We start from the raw sequence: 14721 nt of genomic DNA, 5'->3' as shown, positions 1-14721 counted from the left end.
CCCCTGGCGGGTCCCGGGGATTCTAACGGAGCTGCGTGCCCGGGGCGGGGCCACGCGCGATTGGCTGCGCGGAGTCGGGGGCGGGGCCGCGGCGGGCCGGCCGGGCGGGCGCCGACAATGAGCCTCCATAAAAGGGAGCGGCGGGGGGCTGGGGCCCCGGATTGAGCCCTCCCCCCCACCCCCACCCCGGGGTCCCGACGGTCTAGGTCTGAGGGAGGCCCAGACGCGCCCGTCCGCAGGCTGGGGCGGCGGACGGCGGTGAGGGGACTGCACGGGGCGCGAAGTGGCAGCCGCCCTCGGCGCCCAGGCCTGCGCGCCTGTCCTCGGCGTCCGGTCACCAAGATCCCACCCTGCCCCACCCCCCGGGCCGCGCCATGGCCCTGAAGGCCGAGGGCGCCGCGCTCGACTGCTTCGAGGTGACGCTCAAATGCGAGGAAGGGGAGGATGACGAGGAGGCCATGGTGGTGGCCGTAATTCCGCGGCCCGAGCCGATGCTCAGAGGTGAGGAGGGGAGGGGATCCCACTTCCGCGTCACGGTCCGGGCTCGGCGTCCCCTCCTCAGTTGGGGATCCGGGTACCCCTCCCCCACCTCCAGTCGGGTGCCCAACCGTCCCCACCCGACTCCAGCCTGAGGCCCGGGCGCCCCCTTCCTCACAGAGTCTGAGGCCCTGGCGCGCTTTTGCTCCACCCCCACACCAGGGTTTGGAATCTCAGGCCTCCCCGAACTCCCCCTCCCCCCCACCCTGCCTGGGGTCTGGAGCCTTCGATCCACGCCCGGCGCACTCCGAATCTTCCGGTGCCCGAGCGCCCCCTCGCCCGGGCCCGGCACGACGGCTTCGAGGTGACGCTGGCGGGTCCCCCGCCCGGGGAGGCAGAGGCAGGCCCAGGGGCCAGGCTGTGTTCAAGGCCGAGGGGCGTCAAGGCCTCCAGGCCGGAGGCAGGGGCCCTTCCCCTCGGGGTTCGGAGCGACTCGGTGGGTGGAGGCAAGCGCCGGTGTAGCCCGCCGAGAGGTGGATTTTAAGGGCGCTCCAAGCATAAAGCTTTCCTGCGCTTCCCCGCCACAGTTCCCAGGCCTTGTACACGCATAAGCCACAGGTGTCAGGTTCTGGCGCTAGAGGGGTGAAAAGGATTGCTCACAGCACTCAGTTTTGGAAAAGAAATGGGCTACAGGAGCCCCCGGCCACTCTAGAGGGAGATGGGCCTCGAGAGGAGATTCGAAAAGCAATGTGTAAGCACTCACTTTCCCTTCCTCCTCCACCGATTTTTCCAGCCCTCAGGATGTTGAGGGCCCTAAGAAAACAAAGGGCCACCTTCGTGGAAGACATACTATTCATGAAAATGCAGATCTTTGCATTCCTGGATACCTTCTCTCTTAGTGGGCACAATACTCAAAAGCTTGAGAGCAAGGCCGTTCATTTAGCTTCAGCAGAACATAATGACATCTCCCTACACCGCCTCTCTTCCTTTTTGGAGGGCTTAAAATGAGGGAAATAAAACATTTTCCATCCGAAAGTTTCTCTCCCTACCTTTGCTAGCATTTATTGAGTGCTCAGTGCCATGCTGTCTCAGTTAACCATCTCAACAACTGCGAGAGCATCCTTCTTCCCCAGAGAAGTGGATTCATGCAACAAGTATTTGGGGGCACCTCTTATATGTCAGGGCTTCCCAGATGGTGCAGTGGTGAAGAACCCGCTTGTCAGTGCAGGAGATGGGAGACGTGGGTCTGATCATTGGATTGGGAAGATCCCCTGGAGCAGGAAATGGCAACCCACTCCAGTATTCTTGCCTGGGAAATCCCATGACAGAGGAGCCTGGCAAGCTGCAGTCCATGGGGTCACAAAGGGTCACACACAACTGAGCACGCACACTTACATGTCAAGCACTGTTTTAGGCTGGGCATGCTAATTAGGGTAAACAAAGTTGAAACCCTGTTCTTCTGGAACTTGTGTGTTTATACACACAATGACCAGAGATAGATGAATATAAATAAATGTATAGCTTGTCAGATGGTGAGGAGTAGTTCAGAGAACACTGAATCAAGATACGAAGAGTGAGAGTGGTTTATTTGGAGTATCAAGTAGTCAGGAAAGTCTTAATAAGGTGAATTTTAAACATAGACCAAAAGAAGTGAGGAAGGGAACCCTGTAGATAATTGGAGGTAAGGCATTTTAGGCAGAACAGCAATTGCGAAGATCCTGGAACAGAAGTTTCTTGAAAGGTTTGGTGCACGGGGGTAAGAAAAACACAAATTCAAGGTTTTTGGTTTGAGTGACTGGAAGGATGGACTTCCCATTTGCTGAGACAGGAAGACTGAGGGGCAGGCCTGTAGGAGGTTACAGTTTGAACAAGACAAGTTTGAGAAGCACATTGAAGCACAGAGGTCCGATGAGAAATAAGACACGTGAATCTAAATTTCCTGGGAGTGTCTGGCTAAAGGTATAGACATGGGAGTTGTCAGCAGGCAGCCTTTGTGGCAAGACCACCAGAGGAAGGAGATGGACAGAGAAGGGGTCCTAGGACTTGAGTCGTGGAATGCTCCACTGGTTCCAGCTTGGAGACTGAGTGGATCCTTACCAGACATTGCTGAACGCCACAGCATGCCAGGCACTGGGCCAGTTGCTGGAGATACAGGTGTGAAGGATCAAAAAATCCATGCTGTCACGGACCTGCGGTGAAGTGAGGAGACACAGGGAACAAGGAAAGCACATGTGTCGTCAGGCAACATTGTGTGTTCTGGAGGAGATGTAAGTGAGGGGAACAGGACGCTCAGGTGGGGCTGTTGGCCGCTTTCTCAGGAATGGCAGGCAGGCTTTGGTGAGAAGACGGTTCTCTCTTAGAGAAGGAACCAGCATGGGTGCCCAAAAAAGAGCCCCTGTGAAGTAAGGAAAGAACCAACAGAAGGTGGTGCACTGGAAACCAGGTGACAAAAATCAAGATGGAAGCAGTGATCTGCCAGGGGATGAAGTTGAAGCGCTGACCGCTGGGTGTAGCATTGGTGACTTTGACAAAGCTATTTTGGAGAAGCGGTGGGAAAGAACAACAGCCACCGTCACCTGGGGGAGAGATACTGCCTAGCCTTGGAGCTAAACCTTCTGAGACCAAGCCAGTTCTCAGACCTGTTTCAAATGCCACCTCTACCAGGAAGTCCCCAGGTATTAGGACCTCCCACGTTTGTGTATTGTCCCATCCTCTCAGGTGAGAGAGAGGTGCACCCACAAGGGATTAAAAGCTCTGAGCTGCTAGGCTCACGAGGATCTGAGCCTGCATTCTTTGCGAAGCTGAGAACAGTTCCCACCCTGTCAAATGTTACGGTCCCGTGTGCACAGGGAGCAGGTTCTGGGTCCGCCCTTGGGGATGGACAAGGTCACCACTGCAAAGGCTTTGGGGGAGAGGCCTCTTGATAGGGCCCCAACGAGTGGAGGACCAGGCCTGGATGCCCTTCGCTGACCCAAGGCTCATGGAGCATCTCCTTCCTTGCATACCAGGCCCTGCAGGAGAATAAGATGACAAAGTTTACTGGTCTGGTCCTTGAGGAAGTGAGCACTGTCAGAAGTCAGATGTGGATACTATCAGCTGCCGGGGGTGGGTGATCGGAAAGGCTTCACAGGGCCGAGGATTTGAGTAGGGCCATGACAGAAGTAGAGGAGTTTGCCAGACTGATGGGGTGGTCGGAACAGGTGTGCCCAGACCCGAGCCATGCTGGAATGCAGTCTTTGGAAAAACCTGTTGGACCTGTGGTCAGAGACTAGATTGGGCCAGCTGGATGTGGTGGTGTATCTGCTGCTTTTATCATGGCTAGTGCCTTGTGGGCTCCAGAGGGGGAAGAAAAGAGACTCTAGGTGGGAAAGGTCCTTCCCTGCACACACCGCCAAGCTTGGGGAACCTTGGTCTCTTGCTGGTGTGGGCACCTCTACTGATAACACCTTCCCCCTCCTCTCCTCCTTAGTGGCCCAGCAGGAAAAGATCCCACCTCCCAGGCCCAGCCTGCTGGAGGCGGGCAGCGATGGCTCTGAGGAGCCCAAGCAGCAGGTGTCATGGGAGCAGGAGTTTCTGGTGGGGAACAGCCCGGGAGGCAGCGGGCGGGCGCTGTGCATGGTGTGTGGGGCCGAGATCCAGGCCCCCTCGGCAGACACGGCGCGCGCCCACATCCTGGAGCAGCATCCTCACACCCTGGACCTGAGCCCTTCCGAGAAGAGCAACATCCTGGAGGCATGGAGCGAGGGGGCGGCCCTAGTGCAAGACTTTCGAGCGGAGCAGCCGTCTCCACACCACTCAGGTAGTGGGGGCAGGAGTTGGGGCGGAGGGGAGAGTCAGAACTTATGGTTGATCACTGGCATCTGCCCACTTCAGACTCAGGCCAGGACTCCGACCTGGACCCTGCCAGGATGCCAGCAGAGATTGTTGTTCTCCTCGACTCCGAGGACAACCCATCCCTCCCCAGGAGGACCCGGCCCAGGGGACTTCGCCCTCTGGAACTTCCTGGTCAGTTATCCCAAAGCCAGCGAGGCTGAGTTGGGGTGAGGGTATCATGAGCCCCGTGAGCTGGGTGGAGACAGGCTGCTCGGCAGGTATCCTGCAGCCCCGAAGTTGTGGGAGTCAGGCCCCTTAAAAACGTCTTATCTTTTGCAGCGGCCCCTGTCCCAGAGCCAGTAAGCAAGAAGCCCCGTGGTCAGAGATGCAAGGAGCCCTCTGGGGAGGAGCCGGTCAGGAAGAAAAGAGGCAGACCTATGACCAAAACCCTGGACCTAGATCCAGACCCTGACCCAGGTGAAGGGGAGGAAGGTGTGGGCTCCAGGGGGGAAGCTGGGGCTGGAGGGGTTGGGGTGGGAGGTGCAGGGGTCACATGCACCTCAGCCTAGGCCCAGGCGGGCCTTGGGAGTGTGGCCTCACAATTTGATCCCTTCCTTCCTCAGACCCCCCCTCGCCGGACTCGCCCATGGAGACCTTCGCTGCTCCGGCCGAGGTCCGGCACTTCACGGATGGCAGCTTCCCGGCCGGCTTTGCCCTCCAGCTCTTCTCCCACACCCAGCTCAGGGCCTCAAACCGCAGAGACTTGCCCAAAGAGGGGAGAGGGGCAGAAGGAGGTTGTCTCCAGCCGGAAAGCCCCTCCCCAGGTGAGCGCCTGAGTCGGGGGCGACAGGTGTGCAGGGTTGAGAAGGCCGCGTCCCCGGGGTGGAGCCCCAGGCAGAGGTGACCCGCGCTCTGGTCCCTGGGCGGCTGGGCTGAGGGCAGGTGAATTTGACTACAGCAGCCGGCCGGAGAGCTAAGGTATCTGCAGTCTCCTTGGGAGCATCCTGGTCGTTAGGTTGAGTTAGGCCAGTGTTCCCTGAAGCTCGACACCCATCACTGCACTCAGGGTTGATTCCAGCTGGGGCCTGAGGTGCCCACCAGGGGCCTAAATGGGACTGATAACAGGAGACGAGGGTCAACAGGCCACAGACCTCAGCTCAGGGTGTGTCTGGTAATAGCAGTGGGCACTTGGGTTCATAACCATGTTCTCTGATTTTAAGAAACTTTTATATGCAGCTCATTTGGCGCTTATAAAAGTGTCTTTTTTCGAACGGACAGGCTGAGTCTCGGAGAGGTGGTTCCTTTTCCATGTGCACGTGTTCCCTTCCTGTGGCTGCTGTAACAGATTGCCACAAACTCAGTGGCTGACAACCGCAGATGCCCTGCCTTTTAGTTCAGGAGGCCAGCGGCCTGGTACAGTAGCTGTCAGCGGGCTGCAGGCGGGGTGTCAGCAGGGCCAACTCCTTTCTGGCTCCTAAAGAGGGAGTGTTGCCTCCTGCAGCCTCTCGCGGCTGCTTGTATTCCTCAGCTGTGCTTGCCTTCCGTCTTCAGAGCCAGCAGTGGCCAAGCTTTCTTAGGCGGCCAGACTTTTTTAGGCTGCCATCTTGGGTTCTGGGTCTTCGACTTCCTCTTTCCCCTTTAAGAACCTTGGTGGTTACACTGAGCCCGCCTAGGTTATCCAAGGCTCCATTGAATTTTAAAGTTGGTTGATTAGCAGCGTCAGTTCCTCCTGTAGCCTTGATTCTCCCCCACTGTGAACGAACGATACTCACAGCCCTAGGGATTAGGACCTGGACATCTCTGAGGGACTGGTACTCTGGCTAGCACAGTCACCTAACGCGGCAGTAGCAGAACTGAGATGAGACTGGGCTGTGTTCCAGCGGGGCGCCTGGTACCTCTCTCTCTCCGTCTCACCAGGCCAGGCCCTGCTGGCAGCATCTCAGGTGCAGAAAGTGGTTCTTGAAGGAGTGAATGTGACATGCAGAGTACCACATCCCGGCCCACCTGAAATGGGCACTTGGAGTTGACGCCCCGAGAAAGACGGCACACGGGGTGCTGGAGGCTCCCCAGGGCAGGGCTCCCAAAAAGGAGGTGTGCTTTTTGCTTAAAGAAAAAGCACTTCCCTTCAGCCCATGTCACCCAGTGGTAACCACTGTCAAAAATTTGGCTTATGTCCATCTAACCTCTCACAAAGCTCTGCATGCACATAGGTGCCTATACACTCCCGTCTGTTTATTTTTTACCCAAAGGGCCTCTGCTGTCTCCAGTCTGAAGGCGGGCCTCACCCCTGTGGGGTTTTAACTGTCTCAGGTCTCAGCTTGAGTCACTTTGTGTCCTGCCTCCCCAGGACCGCGCTCTGCTTCGACTCATTTGTTTCCTGGTCCCCTTCGTGTTGTCAGCGGACCCCTGCTGTACATAGCTGACCTCTCCCACTGGCTGGTGGGTCTTCTGGTTTCATTCTAAAAGGTGGGGGCTTCATTTCAAGCCTTGGGGTACCCTGTGCCCCAACTCCACCTGTCTGGAGTGACCAGTAGCTGAGAAGAGCATCCTTGAGGTCTCAGGTTCGTTTGGGGTGAGTGGGCAGAGCCTGAGACTTTAGGGTTCAGCCGTCTGAATGATTTGAAAGGGAGGGAGGCGCTGAGCCATGTCTTGGCAGCAGCAGGGACCTGTAGAGGTTGGGGACAGTCCAGAAACCTCAGGAGATGGTGAGTGACCCAGTGGTGCGTGTGCCTGCAGCCTGACCCCGGAAGCACCCTGAGAAATGACACAAGTGGTTTCTGAGGGGCCCAAGCCAGCAAATAGAGACTAGCAGGGTGCCCGTGAGGGTTCTGTGCACGGCACGGCCTCCAGACTAGTGGCTGCAGACTGGTTTTGGGTTTTAAGAACCCAAAGCTCAGATGTCTCAGAAACCTTTGAGGCTTCAACCAGAATGTTCTACTTTGAGTTGTTTAATTTTTTGAAGTTCTCCAAAGGTCTTATTGGACTAGAGATCCTACCACTTTAAAAAAGAAAATTAAAAATCAAGGATTTAGAAGTTGGCAGTGGGCAGGAAGTCCCTGTGGTCAGCTGAGCTGATGGACATGTGTGTGAAGCCATCAGGGAGGACTTGCTGGACATTCTAGGGCCTTACAGGATGAGGGTGTCCAGGCCAGGAGAGGCAGTGAGCCCCGAGGGCCCACTTGCAAGTAGTGGAGAAAATCCTTGCTGGTGTTTAATTAGAATAAGATCTTAAGACCTGGCTTAGGGATACCTCAGCTGGAACCAGTGTGTTCCTGACTGGACCAAGAAGAAAGTGTGTGTCTGAGAGAGAGAGAGAGACTGGACCAAGGAGAAGATGGTGTATTTGTATCTGAGAGACTGGACCAAGGAGAAGACAGGGGGTGGGTGTGTGTGTGTGTGTGGGTGTGTGTGTGTGGGTGTGTGTGTGTGTGTGTGTGTGTGTGTGTGAGTGATTGAACCCAGGAGAAGAAAGTGTGTGTGTGTGTGTCTGAGAGAGAGAGAGACTGGACCAAGGAGAAGATGGTGTATGTGTATGTGAGAGATTGGACCAAGGAGAAGAAAGTATGTGTGTGTGTGTGTGTGTGTGTGTGTGTGTGAGATTGGACCACAGAGAAGAGAGAGAGAGTGTGTGTGTGTGTGTGTGTGTGTGTGTGTGTGTGTGTGAGTGTGAGTGTGACTGGACCAAGGAGAAGAAAGTGTGTGTGTGTGTGTGTGTGTGTGAGATTGGACCACAGAGAAGAGAGAGAGAGTGTGTGTGTGTGTGTGTGTGAGTGTGTGAGTGTGACTGGACCAAGGAGAAGAAAGTGTGTGTGTGTGTGTGTGTGAGAGAGAGAGAGACTAGGAAAAGAATGTGTGTGTGTGACTGGACCAAGGAGAAGACAGGGTGTGTGTGTGTGTGAGTGTGATTGAACCAAGGAGAAGAATGTGTGTGTGTGAGACTGGACCACAGAGAAGACAGAGTGTGTGTGTGCGTGTGTGTGTGTGAGTGTGACTGGACCAAGGAGAAGAGTGTGTGTGTGTGTGTGTGTGTGTGTGTGAGAGAGAGACTAGGAAAAGAATGTGTGTGTGTGACTGGACCAAGGAGAAAAAAGTGTGTGTAAGTGAGAGACTGGACCAAAGAGAAGACGAGGGTGGGTGGGGGTGGGTGTGGGTGTGACTGGACCAAGAAGAGTATGTGTGTGTGTACCCAGGAGAAGAAAGTGTGTGTGTGTATGACTGAACCAAGGAGAAAAATGTATGCGTGTGTGTGATTAGACCAAGGAAAAGAATGTGTATGTGTGTGTGACTGGACCAAGGAGAAAGTGTGTGAGAGAGAGACTGGACCGAAGAGAAGATGGGGTTGTGTGTATGTGTGTGAGTGAGTGAGTGTGACTGGACCAAGGAAAAGAATGTGTGTGTGTGTGTGTGTGTGTGTGACTGGACCAAGGAGAAAAAAGTATGCAAGTGAGAGACTGGACCAAAGAAAAGATGAGTGGGTCGGTGGGTGGGTGTGGGTGTGACTGGACCAAGGAGAAGACAGGGTATATGTGTGTGTGTGTGTGACTGGACCAAGAGTATGTGTGTGTGTGCCCAGAAGAAAGTGTGTGTGTGTGAGAGAGACTGAACCAAGGAGAAAAATGTGTGTGTGTGTGTGTGTGATTAGACCAAGGAAAAGAATGTGTGTGTGTGTGACTGGACCAAGAGTATGTGTGTGTGTGCCCAGAAGAAAGTGTGTGTGTGTGTGAGAGAGACTGAACCAAGGAGAAAAATGTGTGTGTGTGTGTGATTAGACCAAGGAAAAGAATGTGTGTGTGACTGGACCAAGGAGAAAAAAGTGTGTGTAAGTGAGAGAGAGACTGGACCAAAGAGAAGACGGGGGTGTGTGTGTGTGTGAGAAAGACTGGACCAAGGAGAAGAAAGTGTGTGTGTGTGTGACTGAACCAAGGAGAAAAATGTGTGTGTGATTAGACCAAGGAAAAGAATGTGTGTGTGTGACTGGACCAAGGAGAAAAGTGTGTAAGTGAGAGAGAGACTGGACCAAAGAGAAGATGGATGTGCGTCTGTGTGTATGTGAGAGAGACTGGACCAAGGAGAAGAAAGTGTGTGTGTGTGAGCTTCATGAGTGGCAGGCTTTGTTCACTGCTGTATCCTCCGCACCGGAAACAGGGCATGCGCAAAGAAAGCCCTTGGAAAAGATTTACTGACAGATGAGTGGATGGCAACTGCCTTCACTTGTCACTCTGGTGGTGACATTTCCAGTCTCTGCTCAGAGATGAGCCTTAGTGAGAAACGAGAGATGGGTCCCAGCCACCCCCCAGAGGAGATGCTCACATTTGCACACACATGCACAAGTATGGAGGAAGAAAAGGGGGCTGAAGCTGGGGGAGCAGAGGGATTTGGGCTGGGCTGGGAGGCAAATGGGGGCGGTTCTGGGCTCGGGGTGCTGAGCCCCCGTTTTACGGAAGAGGAAATTCAGCCTCGGGCAGCCCAAGTGTGTTTCGCCTGTGCAGCGCCCAGCCTGCTGCGAGTGCCAGGGATCAAGTCTCTGTTGGACCCCGAGCTGTTCTTTCCTTCAGGTCTTCCCCATCAGCTTACACAGAGATGTTATTTCTCCCTTCTTAGCCCTCATCCACCATAGCCTCTGTCACATTTGTCCGTAGCTTTTCAGCAGAGCTGGAGAGCTTTTCTCTACCATCTCCAGTCTGTCTTTGGAAGCCACTAGATTCAGCCTCCTGCTTACCATCTACCTGTCTTTTTGCAAGATTGCCACTGACGTCCATGAAGTTAGACCCGGGGGTCAGTTCTCAGTCCCCGTCTTTCCTAATCGGCAGAAACCAGGGGCCTGTCCCGCCCTCCTTCCTGGAGGCTCATTCTGCCCTTGGCCTCTTGGGCCACACCGTGAGGGGGTTGCCCCGCCTCTCCTACCTGTTCACGTCCAGCTCTCAGAGTTGGATCCTTTGGTGGTTCTACTTCCTATTTCTAGAGTATTGTGCTTCCCTGGGTATGGAAGTTTGCCTGTTTCATTCACGGTAATATCCCCAGTGCCCAGCCCAGAATAGGTGCTGTCTGTGTATTTGGCAAATGAATGAATGACCCAACCATGAGTCAGGATCTGTACTCACACCCTGGGTGATCCCAGGCTCGAAGCTTGTCATGGTCCCACCTTCCCCTCCGCCCCGGGCCTGTCCCTTTGGTTCCAGCCTCCCTCTCGCGCAGTTGATGTGCCTGGTTGGTTGTATAAAAGATCCCCCAAACTCAGTGTTTCTGACCGCGTTTCTGAATGGAACCCGCAGTCTCCTCCCCTTACCCCAGCCTCTCTACTCCCCCTCCCCCGGGCTTTACCTCCCCAGGAAGCTGGCTGCCAGTTTGCTTGGACCGTTCTTCAGTTTGCTTGGACCAAAGCCTCAGAGTCGTCATCTATTTCTCTCAGATCCCACTTCAGTCTGTCAGCAAATCCTGTTAGCCTCACCTCTAAGATGCTCAGGTTTGACACACACACACTTACTCACTCACTATCTCTACTGCTGCTACCTTCATCCAGGGTTCCTTAACAGCCTGTCTCCTGGCTTCTGATCATCGCCCGCTGTGGCTAGTCTCCTACAGCAGCCAGAGCCTCTGTTGAAAACACAAGTGGGACCCTATCACTGCTCTGCTCAGAGCCCTCCGGCGCTGTCAGTGTCACATTGCAGAGAAAAGTCGGAGTCCCCGTGGGACTGGTGGTCCTCGCCTTTCCCGCTCACCAGGGCACCCGCATGCCCTCTTCCCACCAGCAGTGCTGTCCCCCAGCTGGACACTGCAGACTCCATTCCCTGTGCACCTTTGCTCACGGGTCAGCTCCAGGTCACCTCTGTGAGATCCTCTCTGATATCCCGTCCCCTACTCTGGTGTGCTTTTTTACTTTGCTTCCATCCGTATCTTGTTTATTGGCTCTCACTGCTGGAACATAAATTCCAGAAAGGCCACTTGATCTACCCCATGTCCTGGGGAACCCCCAGCAGCTAGGCTAGCGTTGGGCACAGTGTGGTTGCCCAGTAAGTTATTGTTGAACTAAGGAGCCCGATGAGTGGGCCCCACCTGTCCTCAAGGAGTGTAGAGTGTGTCAGGAAGGCAAACCAGCTCATGTGAGTAGAAAGCAGAGTTTGTTCAGTCGCCCAACCCAGTGGCAGCCAATGACTCATGTCACATCCCAGCGAACGGTATAGCAAAGTTGTACCCATTTTCCCTGCCAGATCACTTAAGACTCTCGAAACAGTAAAGGCAAAAACCACAAGTTTCACGCAGACACCTCAACAGTTGCAGTCACCAGTTTCTGTTTTCTGGTTTTGCTTTTTGATGTAACTTTTGGACCTGCTTATGCAATGCACAGGGTGGGGTTGGTACCTGACAGGGCTGTCAGCAGTCCGCTCTCCCATCTTGAGATCCGATTTTACCCATTGTGAGTAGCTTCTCCATGCTGGTATTGTGGACACACGACCCCTGCGTGGTCAGTACCAACTCGGGAGATAAAGAGCCTGGTCGGGTTTGCAAAGCAGAGCTGGACGTTCACCCCAGGACTCTGCGTGCAGTGCTCCCTCCTCCATTCTGCATGTTCACCTGGGAGTTCTTTTGTGGGCAGAGCCCTGTCTCTCTCTCCTTTGGGGTCTTCTCCGTCCCACCACCTCTGCCCACGCAGAGCAGAACCCTTCAGGCTAGGATGCCCGGTAAGTTTTAGGTGAAACAGTCAGCTGAAGATAAAGAGGTGAGGGGAGCAGAGGACAGCACCAAGCATCCGTGTGTGAAATACACACTGGAGGAAGGCTGCAGAGGGCCGGTGGCTGATGCCCCAGGAGGCCTGATGCCCCTGTGGTCAGCGCTGGTCCTTGGGTGGACCAGGAGTGAGGCCTCCCACTGTCCCTGGGCTTCCCCTCTGGCTGCAGGTTCAGGGCTGTGGAATGGAAGGCCTGGAAGGGGGATGTGGTTTACCGAGACCTTCCAGGAACATCCCTGAGGCAATGGCCTGGAGGGCCCTGACTGCTCTCTGCCCTCACCCCTGCCCAGCTCCCCCTCCAGGGCTTCGTGGGACGCTGGATCTCCAGGTCATCCGCGTGCGACTGGAGGAGCCCCCAGCAGTCAGCCTCCTGCAAGACTGGTCCAAGCACCCCCAGGGCGCCAAGGGTGTGGGAGCAGGTGACGCCTCAGACTGGCCCGCGGCGCTGTCGGAATCCAGCAGCGCTGTGGGGGCGCAGCCAGAGGCGGGGAGTGGCCTGTAGGTTCTTGCTTTTCTGGGGTGGGAGGGAGGGAGGGAGGAGACAGTGTCCCCCTTGGGCTTATCACGCAGAGCCCCCCAGCTCGGCTGCCTGAGAGAGAGAGTAGAACCAGGTGCCAGAGCAGGATGGAGGAGAGGAGGGTGGGTAGCATCTGCCGTGACTCGGGGCGAGGCGTGAGGCCGGGCCAGGGGCCGCCGATGGCTGTCGAGCGGTAGGGCATTGGGCCTGTGGAGAACACCCACCCAATCCTTTTGCTGACCCCGACCTCTGCTGTCCCCCCGACCTCCTCCCGCCCTCTCGGCCCCCCCATTCTCCCTTGGCACAGTGCCTTACACAGGAGGTGGTCGTGAACTGAGCCCCACTACCTCGGGGGACGCCACTCCTCCCCCCGCAGGCCCCCAGAGCAGGAGGCCTCCATTACCTCTTCCCGCTCCATCCCCACTGGTGGCCAACTGGTCACTCACTGTCCTGTTCACCTCTTTTCCTGTTGTATATATCTCCTTTGTTGACAATAAATTATTTTTTTTTATTAAGAGAGTTCCGTCTGGGCCATCATTGCGGGGAGGGGTTTGCTAGCAAGCTGTCCGGCCCCCTAGAGCAACCCTGAGAAGCAGGAGAACTGAGAGGGGGTCCTGGGCATGGGCCGGAAAACTGCGCCCCGGAGGTTGGTGAGGGGTGGGGGCAGCCCTTGTCAGAGGGGCGCCTCAGCCTCTCCCCTCACCCCTGCCCTCCAGATGCGGTCAGGAGCACCTTTTACACATACCTTCTGACTCACTTGGTGAACCTCCGTCCGAGACAGGCCGCACTGGGGCGGCCGGGGAAGAGCTGAGACCTAAGGTCATCTTTGCGGTGTTCTCTGGCTGTGGCCAGCGTGCAGGGGCACTGATGCCTGTCCCCGATCCCCACCCCGCCCCAGGACAGGAAGGAAGGCAGGCAGGCCGCCTCCAACCTTTCAGCCTCACGGTCAGCCCCCATCTCCTTCGCCTAATTACAGCGAGCCTTTGCCTGGTTTTCCAGTTCCCTGAACCAGGAGATAACCCACTTTGGATCTCTTCCCCGTATTCCTTACCCCTTCCCTTCTAAACTAGCCATCACCAGCCAAACCTGCGTTGGGTTGTGTTTTTCCTCTATGGTGATGAGGGCTCTCAAGAGAGGCACAGAGAGAGCGCTCAGATCCCTAACTTGACTGTCCCATGTAGAGTCCAGGGGTGGGCGGGAGAAATAGGGCTGTCCACCCTCTGCCCCGGGCCTGCTCCACTGCTTCTGATGGGTCTTGTGCATCCTGGGGAGGATGGACTCGCAGGGCAGTTGTTCTGTACACCACTGAGCCCAGCAGGTTCTGAGACTGACCGGAAGGCCAGTCCCGAAATCAGAAAGAGTCTGGGCCGAGCAGGCTGTGCTATGTGCCTGTCCGAGCTGATGTCACCCATGGGCCCAACCAGCTGTGGTTGGCTCATGGGATGTGGTCCTTTCTCCCTATCTGATGAGCTCGGGAGAAAGAGTCCGAGGATGTCAGGGGCCCTTTTCCAGGGGAGACTAGATGCGTGGTGTGGTGGAGGAAAACTGAGCAAGGATTCGGGCGACTCCACCAGTCCATGAGGCCCATGGAACTCCCCTGTGTCTCTCCCACTGTTTCTACAAATTGGCAGAACTTGTATCCTACCGAATAGGAAGGAATAAATAATGCTGAAATGCTCTGAACCACAGACTAAATTATTGCAGACTGGGGTTGCTGTCTGTCTGTTCAGTCCTGTGACTGTTTACATTTATGCCAGTGTGCTTTTAAAACAACGTGGCTGTGTTGTTGGGTGTTGACAATAGGGAGAACTTACAGAAAAGCTTGTTGTACAATTGTGAAGCTAAATGCATCTTCGCAGCTGTTAATTATGATTGAAGGTTTGGCCCGCTAGACTGTGAGCTCCTTCTGGGCGAGGGCTGGATTGCATTGACTTCGTTTTCCTAGTGTCCTGCATAGAGCCTGGCGCAGAGTAGGTGCTCAATAAATGTTTGTGAAGTGCCCTATTGGTGTGTATTGCTTTGCAACATTTTTCCTGTGTGGGCTGGTCCTCGGAATGCGGTCCTCTCACAAGGTAGCTGTCAGAGTAACTGCTGCTGGTGTGGGTCTTCCATGGCTTAAGCCCCACATCTCGGGTGACATGGATCTGCCCAGCCTTAGCCGGGACCCCAGGCACTCCATGAGCTTGTG

General features: G+C 55.5%; 1 protein-coding gene across 1 annotated transcript; it reads left to right on the top strand.

Moving 5' to 3' along the window:
* The first annotated feature begins 374 nt into the window (after positions 1 to 374).
* On the top strand, positions 375 to 12985 carry SPINDOC (spindlin interactor and repressor of chromatin binding). The gene is made up of 6 exons (XM_068978575.1): positions 375 to 501; positions 3947 to 4276; positions 4351 to 4482; positions 4630 to 4767; positions 4914 to 5114; positions 12307 to 12985. The coding sequence occupies exons 1-6, from the start codon at positions 375 to 377 to the stop codon at positions 12516 to 12518; spliced, it is 1140 nt and encodes a 379-aa protein (XP_068834676.1). The 3' UTR covers positions 12519 to 12985.
* Positions 12986 to 14721: the final 1736 nt, after the last annotated feature.

Source organism: Capricornis sumatraensis, chromosome 8 (genome assembly GCF_032405125.1).
Source record: "Capricornis sumatraensis isolate serow.1 chromosome 8, serow.2, whole genome shotgun sequence".
In the NCBI taxonomy this organism is placed as follows: domain Eukaryota; kingdom Metazoa; phylum Chordata; class Mammalia; order Artiodactyla; family Bovidae; genus Capricornis; species Capricornis sumatraensis.
The sequence above is the reverse complement of the archived record's forward strand: the minus strand, read 5'-3'. Positions and strand labels throughout refer to the sequence as shown.